Source organism: Seriola aureovittata, chromosome 11 (genome assembly GCF_021018895.1).
Source record: "Seriola aureovittata isolate HTS-2021-v1 ecotype China chromosome 11, ASM2101889v1, whole genome shotgun sequence".
NCBI classification, from domain to species: Eukaryota; Metazoa; Chordata; class Actinopteri; order Carangiformes; family Carangidae; genus Seriola; species Seriola aureovittata.
Genome location: NC_079374.1, coordinates 16,640,889 through 16,654,431, shown reverse-complemented (window position 1 = coordinate 16,654,431; position 13,543 = coordinate 16,640,889). Strand labels below are relative to the sequence as shown.

At 40.9% G+C, this 13,543-nt stretch overlaps 2 protein-coding genes across 2 annotated transcripts; one reads left to right on the top strand and one right to left on the bottom strand.

Annotated features, from left to right (window-relative positions):
* Positions 1-399: 399 nt before the first annotated feature.
* LOC130177222 (tubulin alpha chain-like) lies at positions 400-6,996 on the bottom strand. The gene is made up of 4 exons (XM_056388737.1): positions 6,857-6,996; positions 2,623-2,845; positions 2,138-2,286; positions 400-1,706 (listed from the first exon to the last, which is right to left on the bottom strand). Exons 1-4 carry the CDS (start codon positions 6,857-6,859, stop codon positions 732-734), a joined length of 1,350 nt encoding a protein of 449 aa, XP_056244712.1. The 5' UTR covers positions 6,860-6,996; the 3' UTR covers positions 400-731.
* On the top strand, positions 6,945-13,520 carry LOC130177223 (tubulin alpha chain-like). The gene is made up of 5 exons (XM_056388738.1): positions 6,945-7,073; positions 10,664-10,833; positions 11,051-11,273; positions 11,400-11,548; positions 11,658-13,520. Exons 2-5 carry the CDS (start codon positions 10,831-10,833, stop codon positions 12,630-12,632), a joined length of 1,350 nt encoding a protein of 449 aa, XP_056244713.1. The 5' UTR covers positions 6,945-7,073; positions 10,664-10,830; the 3' UTR covers positions 12,633-13,520.
* The last annotated feature ends 23 nt before the right edge of the window (positions 13,521-13,543 follow it).

The window sequence follows — 13,543 nt, the reverse complement described above, 5'->3', positions numbered from 1 at the left end:
CATTATAAATACATATATCTTTATACTTAGAAAGCAAAACCTTTTCTATTTCTTGTCTGTTAATGTGCCAAATAAAAGAGACAGAGAGAGAGAGAGAGAAATCAGCTTTGATCTTCACCATTTCATATGCAGCTTCAAATCATTTTTCAGACCAAAAAGCTCCTTCTCAGTGGAAGTGTTAAAAGCTGCTCCATAAGCAGGATTTGACTGTACTCTAGTGGCTGAACTATAAAACTGCAGACATTAAACATTCCAACAGTTTGGTGAGGGATTGACACTAGCTTGACATTTTACCTGTATGTAGTACAAAACAGTGAGACTGGATATCTACAAAAAGTTTCATGCTTCATGGAAACGGGTTTCTTTTTAATGCTCCAGTCAAAAAATAAACAGAAAGCAGCAAATTTGCAGGCAAGATTTATTGAGCAACAAAACTATTTTCAAACATGAAAATTAAATTATTGCACAATGTTTTGTTGTTTTGATAAAACAAATTAAATGGGTAGAAATTGACACAAAAGCTGTCAAAAGTAAGAATTTTCATGGCACAACAAAGAAATAACTTCAGACCTTTAGGTTGAAGGTAAATTTTTACATTAAAAAAAAAGGCAAATAAAATCAAATATTTCTGAATTTCAAACCAACATGCAGAATGTTCTATTTTTTCTACTTAATAAATAACTGACTAATTTTGTCCCTGAATATCATTGGCAAATTACAGCTAAGCCTGCCTAATATTCCTCTCCTTCTTCATCCTCTTCAAATGAGTCGATCCCCACCTCTTCATAATCCTTCTCCAGGGCAGCCATGTCTTCTCTGGCCTCTGAGAACTCTCCCTCTTCCATGCCCTCCCCAACATACCAGTGGACAAAGGCCCTCTTGGCATACATGAGGTCAAACTTGTGGTCGAGACGGGCCCAGGCCTCAGCAATGGCTGTGGTGTTGCTCAGCATGCACACGGCCCTCTGCACCTTGGCCAGGTCTCCACCAGGAACCACAGTTGGAGGCTGATAGTTGATGCCGACCTTGAAGCCTGTGGGGCACCAGTCCACAAACTGGATGGTGCGCTTGGTCTTGATGGCTGCGATGGCTACATTCACATCTTTGGGCACCACGTCACCGCGATACAGCAGACAGCAGGCCATGTATTTACCATGACGAGGATCACACTTCACCATTTGATTGGCTGGCTCAAAGCAAGCATTGGTGATCTCAGCAACTGACAGCTGCTCATGGTAGGCTTTCTCAGCAGAGATGACTGGGGCATAGGTGGCCAGAGGGAAGTGGATACGAGGGTAGGGCACCAAGTTGGTCTGGAACTCTGTCAGGTCAACATTCAGGGCTCCGTCAAAACGAAGTGAGGCTGTGATTGAAGACACAATCTGGCTGATCAGGCGATTTAGGTTGGTGTAGGATGGGCGTTCAATATCGAGGTTTCTGCGGCAGATGTCGTAGATGGCCTCATTGTCTACCATGAAGGCACAGTCAGAATGCTCCAGGGTGGTGTGGGTGGTCAGGATGGAGTTGTAAGGCTCCACTACAGCTGTAGAAACCTGAGGGGCTGGGTAGATGGCAAACTCAAGCTTAGACTTTTTGCCAAAGTCAACGGAGAGTCTCTCCATCAGCAGGGAGGTGAAACCAGAGCCGGTGCCTCCACCAAAGGAGTGGAAGACTAGGAAGCCTTGGAGGCCCGTGCACTGATCAGCCTACAGATACAAAAAGAAATGATTGCAAACACTTGCATTAAAATAAATACTGAGAAAGCTTTATATGATTTCTAAACATGTTTAAGTTATTCCAGTATTTACCTATGACAACCCTAGTGTCTTGTACAATAATAGCATATTTTATTAGAGAGCTCACTTGTTTTAATGTAGGCTGTAGACAAACCCATTCTTGGCAGCTGTACTTGCTTTTGTGTAAAGTTGCTTAAGACATTGAATATAAACTGGTGCTTGAGTTCAAGTTTGTGCACAGGTCTGACTGTTAGATTTGACAGGCTGATCCCTGCTTGGCTGAACAAGTATACAAGTTTTCAGTGCACTGATCCAGGGAAATTAGGGATTAAATGTATGGAAAGGGGAAAAAATGTGTAAATGTGAATTAAAACAAGATGGCTACCCTTAGAGTGCCTTACCAGCTTGCGGATTCTGTCCAGGACAGAGTCAATGATCTCCTTGCCAATGGTGTAGTGTCCACGAGCATAGTTGTTGGCTGCGTCTTCCTTTCCTGAGATCAGCTGCTCAGGGTGAAAGAGCTGGCGGTACGTTCCTGTGCGCACCTCATCTGGAAAATTGAAGACAAAAGCAAGAGTTGGAAAAACTTACACATCTGAGATATGAAGTGCTATTAGTGGAGACAGCATTTGACCAGGCCACTAAGACACCTCACCTCTCTAGGTGAGTACAACATGCAGACCTGCTTGTGTTGCTTGGTAAAAGATATGAAAAGGAAACTTTTGGAATTTCTGAAATAGGTCAGATGACAACTTCCTCTTTAGAGGAGGCTTTGATGATTTTCTTTCCATTTTCACTTAAAAGCGACATATTGCAGTGGTGACACTACGATACATGCAATCACTCATTCCTGATAAAACAAGCTCCATTCCACAACACTACTGACCAATGACAGTGGGCTCCAGGTCAACAAAGATCGCTCTGGGGACGTACTTCCCAGCCCCAGTTTCACTGAAGAAGGTGGTGAAGGAGTCGTCATGACCTCCTATCGGCTTGTGGCTGGGCATCTGGCCGTCCGGCTGGATGCCGTGCTCCAGACAGTAGAGCTCCCAGCAGGTGTTCCCCATCTGGACGCCAGCCTGGCCTACGTGGACAGAGATGCATTCACGCTGGAAGAGAAGAAGAGGAGAGGATGATTAAGGGACAGAAGAAGAAAGAGAAAGTGGCTATCCATGGAAGGGAAAGGATTGCATACTATGAGCAATTGTTTGTCATTCTTTTCCAGTAAGTTAAGGGAGCTATAAACTGTTATGACCACAGACTGTCATGAATGGCAAGATGTTCACAAACAAACATATTATATGATATAATCTAATTTTACACACACAAAGCCACAGTTGCTAGAATCCAAATAAATAATTTAGGAACTCTGCCACTAGGTGGAAGCACACACATTTAAAGGAGAATGAAGGCTGAAGTTGAAAGAACAAGCAAAACAGCTTTGCTGCAGCTGTCCCTGGTTCTCATGTGACGTCTATGAGCAAATCTCATGAACTAAAATGGAGGTCGAGTTCAGAGAACAACTGAGCATTTAACATTTAGGTTATGAAGTTGACCTAAATACAAAGACTGGAGGCTTTGCCCAAACCAGCTCCTCAAGTCAGATTCTCTATAATGCTAGTATCACAGTAGTCCCTCTAAAAGTTTCAAATGATTTCCCAGAATCATACTATCCGTCAAAAGACTTTATCCATTTTAAATCAATCATAAATCAAAATGTAAAACTTTCTCACAAATTTCCAGAGGAATATTTTATTTCTAAAGTGTTGATCAATTATCAAAATATCACCTTTAGGATCAAGACTAAAAGATCTTTGTTTGGATCAGGAATTTAAAAGAACAAGCGTGGTTAAACAACCCCCCTATCATTTTATCCCACTTCAATGAACAGTGACAACTTTTCACATTCGGTAGATTTCCACCTTGGTTCATGTCAGGCTGCTATTTTTAACCCTTGCCCCAACTCTTTCCGCTTCTCAGTGATCAGATAGATGAGGGAAGGTGCTGGGGGGGGGGGGGGGGGGGGGGCAGTGAAGGGAAAAGGTTTAAAGAACATCATCAATTTAATGTCTGTTAAACCTCACTAAATTCACACTGATTAACAAGGATTTTCAAATGTATTCAACATTTCATAGCCAGAAGTTATCCAAAGCAAAGGTGACCCCCGCCGCACTCCGCCTCCCAACCAGACTGGACTAGGTTTCCAGGTTAGCAGAGCTCAGTCAGCTGCTATTTTAGGTTCCACATGCTAACCTGACACCCAGCAGTAAACACTGACTGGCACTCTGCTGAAAGTCCTCTGCAATGTGCAAATCATTTCTTCATTGTTAAAGCCCAAGATGATAAATGCACAGGCTTCAGATAGTTTCTGTCAAAACAAGTTTGTTACTTCAATGCTGAGATATTGTTGTTTTTAAATCGCCACGGTGAATGCAGGGCTAAACTCAAAAACTCCTTTCAAACTGTCAAACTTTTGCTCTCTCTCAAACCTGTCAGGGTGTGTCTGCAATTCACAACAACGTGGGCATGTCTGAGGCTCCAACACATAGACTTGAGATTCCTGTTTTGTTTGTGACAAAAACTATGAGGAGACATAACAACACTTGATCCAGGCAGAGAAAGAGCAAGAGAGAGGAAAAGTGAACGAGGTAGAGAAAAAGAACAATCAATTTGTTAAAAGCTTTTTCAGGTCAGCGAACAGAGATCCCTAAATAGCCCATCACCACAGTACATTCTGCCTCTAGACAGGAAGATAGACATAATGTACTAAAATGACAAGGTGGGGATAGATAATAATTGAATGGAATCTTGTCCTGACCCGAACTACCACATATTTAGTTCATTATAATACAGTGGCTTCAGAAAGTATTCAGACCCTTTCACTTTTTGTGTCATAGATTTAGTTGTAAATGGATAAATCTGCCATTTTTGCCCATCAATCTACACTTAATAACCCATAATGACTAAGTGAAAACATTTTTTTTATTATTTTCTTTGCAAATTTATTAAAAATCAAAACTGAAATCTCTCATTTACAACCAGTATTCAGAGCTTTTAGTCTTCTTGGGTAAGTCTCTATGAGTCTCCACACTTGGATTTGGGCAGTTTATCCCATTCTTCCTGTGTATGAACTGTCGTATTCAGGGCTCCATTAAAGCGTGTCGATTGATAGGCAAAAATGGCATTTTTATCCATTTAAAATTTAATCTACAACACGGGTGCAAAAGGTGAAAGGGTCTGAATTCTTTATGAAGCCACTGTGTGTTGGTCTAGACTTAGATGCGTGTCCTTGAGGATGACTCATTGATTTTAAGAGACTCTCAGCATTTCTGTAGCACCACCATCAGCCAAAAAAACCTGCCACCCACAGACAAGAGTGCCAGCTTTGTACCTAATGAATTGGCATAATTTTTTTTTCTTTTTGTGGATATTCATGGGCCCAAGCAGACGACTGTCATGACGATACTTTGACCTTGCTCCTGTTGCCACCTCAGACCAAAACCAACCTCTCCTTGAAAGCACATCAAATCTTACCATGAGATTACCATAAAATTAACACTTTCAAGCACCCAATGTGTTTTCTGTCCACTCAATAAATCCCCTTTCCTCCAGTGTCCTTAAACAAATTATAAACATTGTAAACAAAGTAATGTCCAGAATGCCACACAATTTCACGTGGGTCAAAGATGAACATTTTTGATTTTGAATACATCTTGGTCTTTCCTGCGGTGCTGCTCCAGTCTGGAGTCTTGTACAACAGGCAGCTATAGGTCAGACAATATAAGACTGGATCCAAATTTGCACACAATATACAGTAAGTGACTGGCTATTCTGACATTTGCAGAATGCATTCATGCTCCCAGGGTAAGATTCTCTTTTAAATTTAGTAACAGGTTACCTATGCTGAAGTTAAACTTGACTTGTGCCCCATTGTACTAGACCGACTGTATAAGCACAACGATGCCAATTATTTAAGGAGAAGAAGAAAAAAAAAAGAAGTGGGACAGCCATGAGAACTCACTTATGACCCTTTGTCTATTTTTATTTTTTACCCGTTCCTTTCATGCATATACTAGGGTCACGGCCCACTTCAACACTAACAATATAAAAACCAAATATTATGGATCAGGATTATTTGATCAAGGCGGGTATACAGTAGTAGTGCACTCAGTACACAATGATACCATTTGGTTTTTATAAGCAGTACTGACAACGCTAACAAGCTGTGTTTATACTACACTGTGCAAACACAACACAAAGGGTGTGTGTGTGTGTGTGTGTGTGGGGGGGGGGGGGCTGGTGGTGGTGGTGGTGGGGGGGTGCTGGTTCAGTTGCAGATACTGAAACATCAGACTTATTATAGTTTATGACAGAAAGTTATCTAAATAGAATATCACCAGTAATATTCCCATTCAGATTATAGGTATTAAGTATTACAGTCATTCGTCCCTTTTACTATGAATAACAAGCACCTTTGCTTCCAAGCCATGGTATACATCTGCAAATATAGTCAACCGCACCATGACTGTTTGAATTAGGAGGGAAAAAAATATTCCTTGCTCTGCACAAATACTTGCCTTGTCTGAATCTGAACTGACTTGTTGATAGATTTACTATGAGACACACCCAAATTCCGCACCAACTCATACAGTATATAGGCCTATATACCTCACTACTTAGTATAGGCCGACCTATGATAAGTTATTATGAATATTCTAACATGCCATTTTTGAGAATCTAACAGTGCTATTTCATCTAATCTGAAAAGTATTGACACAATAAATACAAGAGAAGTCACACAGTTTGTATCCTCTATCCTCCCTCTGCTGATGTGCTGAAAATGTGGACTAGTCATTGCCACCTGCTCACCCAGGCCAACAGCTAGCTCAGCTTTACTGCCAGTCACCGAGTGAAACATCTATTTCTGACACAGCAGGGCTGCTGCAGTGGGAGTGCACAGAGGGAGCACTCTCTTTAATCTGGAACATTCATCAAGTACATTCAAATATTGACTATTTACTGTCGCACATGATAAAAATCACAAAGTAGATGGAAGATAAACCAAAATGGAACTTTTAGAGAGGAAGTTTCTTTATAATCCGAACGACAATGATACTTACCATTGCAGCTTCTTGTTGAGCGTCCTTTAGAAGAAAAACAACTTGCAGTTGGGTTTGGGTTTCCTGAAGCCTCTCACAGTGGCCGTCAAAGTGGTGCAAGTGAGTAAGTAATGCCAGGTGGGCGAGGAGCTGTCACGCTATATTCAACTGCAAACCACTCCCACCTGTCCCTCCGACGGGAACGCGCACTGTGAGCGCGCAGGCCGGTCTTGCAGGGGTGAGACTGTTTTTATTTTAACACAATAATTCATATTTCATAGACAAACACTTGGAGATGTTTTTTATTTATTATTTATATTTATTATTATTTTAATTTTTTTTGGGGGGGTGGGGGGGTGGGGGTGGGGGGTTGCTTGTATTAGGATAACAAATGTCTCAGTACTAAACCAAACTCAATTTAACTTGCACTACTGGACCAAGGAGACAGCAATGGTGAAAGTGTGTTTTAAGATGACATAGTGTGGGGAAAATGTACAGCTACTATCACTATCACTAACACTATCAAAAACATTTAGTTTTGTTTAATTTAGTACAAAAGTGCAGAATACTAAACCAGAGAAAAAATTCAATTAATTTTGCCTTTCTCTTGATCGTTCACACTGGATCAGTTTGCATGTCAGGAGTGTGGTCAGGGTCACGCTTATGCAGTCCCTTTCCTCCTTGGTGGGACAGACATCCTGCAAACCAATCCATAACACCAACCCTAAAACTGCTGTTTCATTCAGTATGCTGTCACTGACACTTTTTGAAAGCTAGAGGTCGTAGTTGCCTTACCACAAGAGGGAGTAAAACAGTGCGGAGAGACAGTGTGAAGTCTAAGACTGTAAGTCAATGATTACACCTCTGCACCAGCAACAGCCAGGGCCGGACGCCTTATGGCCTAATCCCAATGTCGCCCCTAAGGCCTGTAACATGAAGCCTCGTAGACTTAATTGACGTCACCTGGTACAGTAAGAGATCGAGTGTGAGAGGCTGCAAGAGCTCAAAATGGTATAAAGAAGAATTGGACAGCACTCTGTGACATGTCAGTTATTTTGATGACACCAAAACATGTTGCATACAATTGTGAGTTTGGGACTTTTGATTTTACATCTGTTACTTCCTCCCTTCGCTCCCTGTTTAAAAAAATAAAATAATGCTGGATAATAATCTGAGGAAAGCTTATTTGGAATTTATCATCATACCATCATAGGACAAATAACTACACACTGTTCTGGCTCTGAATCACCAGTGAACTATGTGTTTATACAGACACATACAAACTTATTTTTTCTTGTAACATGAACGTTTGAGTTCATTCCTTTCATGCTTGTTTGTTAACCATTCTTCTATCTTATTCGTATCAGGAGGTCACTGTGACTTCTCAAAACACATTTTTGGCCATAAGTTTAGTTATGACAGTTTAACACAAATGTCTAATAAAATAATGTAGTGATGATATCTTATATCCAAATGGTCAATGTCAACTTCACTGTTATATCTATATGATCTGCGAAGATACTTCTGGCCATTATTCAATGCTGCAGCTCAGGAAGGGGAGAGTGTGACCATATTTCCTGCAACTTGGCTGGTTGACAGAGGCATACAACCGCAAGGCAGTAACCCTAGTGTCACCACTATCGGTCCTGCAAAGTGTTTTTGTATCCATGTCAACCTTTAGCTACCCTACCTTCTGTGTAAATTGGCTCTTAAGCTTAGCAATTAAATTTGTAATGCTATAAACCAATATGTGGCCACACAAACGTTTTGCTGATATTTTGCTGTTTTCCCAACATATGTATCCCTCATGAACTCAAAATTGTGACAATTATCTCCTTATTCTCATTTCTTTCTTTCTTTCTTTCTTTCTTTCTTTCTTTCTTTCTTTCTTTCTTTCTTTCTTTCTTTCTTTCTTTCTCTTTCTTTCTCTTTCTCTTTCTCTCTCTCTCTTGCCAGAACTAACATCATTATGACCCTAGTGAGAGGACTTGTGACTTGCTGTAATTGTGGGGCACTAGAGACCTATACTCTCAAACAATGGAAGTGGGTCAGAGCTTTATGACTCGGGCAACACCTAGGGCAAAACACATGAGAGAAGACAACAGCCAACAAGGCGTGTGCTTTCCCATGGATATTTCAGCTCACAGAGCATGAACCAAACCTAAGGATTAGGTCAAAAGCAGTGTTCACATTTGCTATATTTTGTATTGTACAGCTTAAAAAACCTAATGCATGACTGTTTCTATTATAATCACCCTGTTGTTCGATAAAGTAACTAATCTCATTGCAAGTACTGGTCTAAAGCACCAATGTGAAACCAAAACTTGTAAATTTGACAACAATTTGACATTTAACATGGCATTTAGCCTTTACTACATAGTGCTTTGTGAGCTTTGTGTTGAGAATACAATACCAACCTCAATTACCGTATTTGTCACAGATGAGTCTCACAGCCTTAGGAGGGGAACCAACCATATAATGAATAGCTGTGCAGTTGACACTGTGGTATCACTTTTAACTTCCAGGCTACCACAAATATATATATTTTTAAAGTCATGCAGGATGGCTTCTAAGAAAGTGCGATCGTTTATCTTAGTGCTGAGTTAGTCATTAATTTTCACTTTTGATTGACAGCCACTGCTCTTTTGGATGAAAATAACGCATGCTGTTAGAAATAAAGATGGCGAGAGCAAGGAGGAAGTCAACATACATGTATTGCTTCAATGTTTTATCACCCATTGGAAGATTTTACTGAACTGACATTCCCATACTGTTTGAACTCTGATGTTACAGTGGCTGCCTGCTGGTCTTGAAAGTGGTTTGACTTGTTTTAAAATATAACAGAGCTGGGCGTTCTGCCTTTAGCCATGGTATTGTATCAACAGTTTAGATTTTTCCTGCCAACTGTTGCGGGTAGCTACCTCACTGCTACCAAGATGAATGTCATGTTGAATAGAACTGTAAACATGTGAACTATACAACCTATTGGATTTGAATGTCTTTCTGGGTTTAGAACTCTAAATGGAATGACTAGGACTTAAATAACCATGATTTTGTGTCTTTTTAACCTTCTCTATGAACTGCTCATGTGACTGACTCTTATATTGCATGTGGAGAAACCACTCCAGCAGGCAGTTTACGCCATTTAGTCAGCTGACGCCTAATGAAGCGATGAAAAATAAAATGAGTTTGACAAAGGTGTCACTGGGATCCAGAACAGATGTTATGTGTTTGGAGATTATGTCTTTCCATATACATACCTTTAAATTTGCATTTTGTGCGATTATCCCATAAATATTCCAGACAGGACAGGACGAACAGTAATGAATCTGCTTGAATACTAAACTAAATAAATATTTTCTCAGATGATTCCTTGTTATTAAAGTGGAAGCAAAACGTTGATGGATTCAGCAAATGAGTTAATATTCATACATTTATCCATCAAATACTCAGGTATCCACACATTACATCACATGAAAATGTCAAAATTACAACAGTGAGACATTGGAAAAGTCAGGAATAGTTAATAACTGTTTTGTTTTCACCATACCTCAATTCCAAATTTTCCTAATTAGTACACAGTTCTTTGACAGTAGCATACTCAGGCAACCTCAAAACAACAGGCATTTGTTGTCCCATCATAAACTACATCATAAAGTGAAGTATTAGAAACCGCCCAATGAAACTACATTAGATTACCTTCCCCTCTTGAGGGGTTCTGCTTCTGCTTTCTGAAATTTGAGGTGCACATACACACCGGCAGACAACAGTCACAGACTCACACAATGAATAGGGTGGTGACCTCCTTTTGCATTGTGTGTATGTCAGGCAAGCGGATGGTCTTATCCTGGTCTCATCAGGAGGTTCTCTGATTACAGTACAGATCAAATCACTGTTCACCTTAAGCTGCAGGTATATAAGCGCTGAGTAACGCTGCTGACTTCAGTGCTACATCTTCTTACCGATACCTGGACATTGGAGAAGAGAGAAAAACTATGGTAAGATATGGTTTGCTGGGGTGAAATACTACTGTATTTATTACATTGTAAGATATGCTGTATTTGGTCAAAACTGTTGGTTTATAAATTAAAGTGTGAAATAGTATCTATTAAGACAAAATGAGATCTGCATCATAACAGACAGTAGTAGAGAAGAATATATCAAGTAGTTAACTGATGCTTCTAGTAACTGAACATTATTGCTCATTCTCTGCAGCGTGAATGTATCTCCATTCATGTGGGCCAAGCTGGGGCTCAGATTGGCAATGCATGCTGGGAGCTGTACTGTCTGGAACATGGGATCCAGCCAGATGGACATATGCCTTCTGACAAGACTATTGGAGGAGGAGATGACTCCTTCAACACCTTCTTCAGTGAGACAGGGGCAGGAAAACATGTTCCCAGAGCAATCTTTGTCGACCTGGAACCTACTGTCATTGGTAAGTGTCAGTTAAATAGCTGATGATTATAATTATATCAACAAATTTGTTTGAAAATTAGTTAACAGCAATTTTAGGATTACTCATTCAGTAAATCTATTGGTATGACATTATTTTGTTGCCCAGATGAGGTGCGTACAGGAACCTACCGGCAGCTGTTCCACCCTGAGCAGCTGATTACAGGAAAGGAAGATGCTGCCAACAACTACGCCCGAGGACACTACACCATTGGCAAGGAGATCATCGATCTGGTGCTGGACAGGACTCGTAAACTGGTGAGACTGCCTGAGAGTACTTAGTGTATGTTTGTTTTATATTAAACTTTTTGTTTGCTTGAATAAAATATAATTTGATTTTAACATTCTTGAATTATTACATTTTCAGGCTGACCAGTGCACTGGCCTGCAGGGATTTCTAATCTTCCACAGCTTTGGTGGAGGCACTGGCTCAGGTTTCACCTCCCTACTAATGGAGAGACTCTCTGTTGATTATGGTAAAAAGTCTAAGCTTGAGTTTGCCATCTACCCAGCTCCCCAGGTTTCCACAGCTGTAGTGGAGCCTTACAACTCCATCCTGACCACCCACACCACCCTGGAGCATTCTGACTGTGCCTTCATGGTGGACAATGAGGCCATCTACGACATCTGCCGCAGAAACCTTGATATCGAGAGGCCGACCTACACTAACCTGAACAGGCTCATCGGCCAGATTGTGTCTTCAATCACAGCCTCACTTCGTTTTGACGGAGCCCTGAATGTTGACCTGACAGAGTTCCAGACCAACTTGGTGCCCTACCCTCGTATCCACTTCCCTCTGGCCACCTATGCCCCAGTCATCTCTGCTGAGAAAGCCTACCATGAGCAGCTGTCAGTTGCTGATATCACCAACACTTGCTTTGAGCCAGCCAATCAAATGGTGAAGTGTGATCCTCGTCGTGGTAAATACATGGCCTGCTGTCTGCTGTATCGTGGTGATGTGGTGCCCAAAGATGTCAACTCTGCCATCGCAGCCATCAAGACCAAGCGCACCATCCAGTTTGTGGACTGGTGCCCCACAGGCTTCAAGGTCGGCATCAACTATCAGCCTCCAACTGTGGTTCCTGGTGGAGACCTGGCCAAGGTGCAGAGGGCCGTGTGCATGCTGAGCAACACCACAGCCATCGCTGAGGCCTGGGCCCGTCTCGACCACAAGTTTGACCTCATGTATGCCAAGAGGGCCTTTGTCCACTGGTATGTTGGGGAGGGCATGGAAGAGGGAGAGTTCTCAGAAGCCAGAGAAGACATGGCTGCCCTGGAGAAGGATTATGAAGAGGTGGGTGCTGACAGCATGGGAGAGGAGGATGAAGGAGAAGAATACTGACTTTAATGAGGCCTGCACTTGAGCCAAAATAGATCAATCCCTATTTTTAAAATAGGGCATTCAGCTTTTGTAGTAAAGACATATGTATCAAATGTATTAATAAATCAACATAACAACCATTTGGCTCAGAAAATTACAGTTTACTATTCCCTAATACTATCCAACCAAAAGAGTCTGTGACAAACATTCACAAGACTAATCAAAAGTCTAAACTGTTCTGTTCTTGAAAGTAAGAATGTCAGAAAGGCAGTTATGAAAAAAACAAAAAAAAAAAAAAAAAACTTCTGGTCAATCTTGCTTTCTGCCTTTAAAGATCTTTTCTTTCTGCAGTATCAGCCTGAGAAACTTAGACCAAACCCTCTTTTTTGTGCACCTCCCCCCACTATCCTCTCCCATGTGGAATGTAAGTTATGAAAGGGCTCCTATGTCAGTTTCTATATGCCATTCAGCTGTGACTCTGTGAGAGCGCCCGAGAGAGAGAAAATAACTGGCTAACTCACTGACTAGTGTTGTTTGTGTAGCTCATACTCAGACAGTGGCCTGCAGGAACAATAGGATCCCAGTTATGTGATCCTAAGAGGGCTGTTGTAAAATTGTACCAAAGAAAATCAGAAAACTTAGCATAACATTTCTCAGAAGTTTTTCTCTATTTTTTTTTTTTTTATCTTTAACATTTCAGTGGTTTATTGGTTGCTAACGTGATGCTTCTCTGTTTTTCTGAATTATCTGATTTAGCTGAAACGTTGCATATTGCCATGTAATTTTTGTCATTTTAACACAACTGCAACTGTAAGGATTCTTACTGCTCAGAATTTTCTTTTCCCACCATTAAAACATATGTCTTTTGCATTTTGTGATCAACAATAAAGAACTTCATAGACTGTTCCATCATGTGTGATTATCCATTCAAT

What these genes read in the sequence shown, in the direction of transcription:
- LOC130177222 (XM_056388737.1), bottom strand. An exon ending in CCTGGAGCCCACTGTCATTG is followed by an intron (nt 2,287 to 2,622) that starts GTCAGTAGTGTT and finishes TCAATTTTCCAG; the next exon opens with ATGAGGTGCGCACAGGAACG. An exon ending in TGGACAGAATCCGCAAGCTG is followed by an intron (nt 1,707 to 2,137) that starts GTAAGGCACTCT and finishes TTGTATCTGTAG; the next exon opens with GCTGATCAGTGCACGGGCCT.
- LOC130177223 (XM_056388738.1), top strand. An exon ending in CCTGGAACCTACTGTCATTG is followed by an intron (nt 11,274 to 11,399) that starts GTAAGTGTCAGT and finishes TTTGTTGCCCAG; the next exon opens with ATGAGGTGCGTACAGGAACC. An exon ending in TGGACAGGACTCGTAAACTG is followed by an intron (nt 11,549 to 11,657) that starts GTGAGACTGCCT and finishes TTACATTTTCAG; the next exon opens with GCTGACCAGTGCACTGGCCT.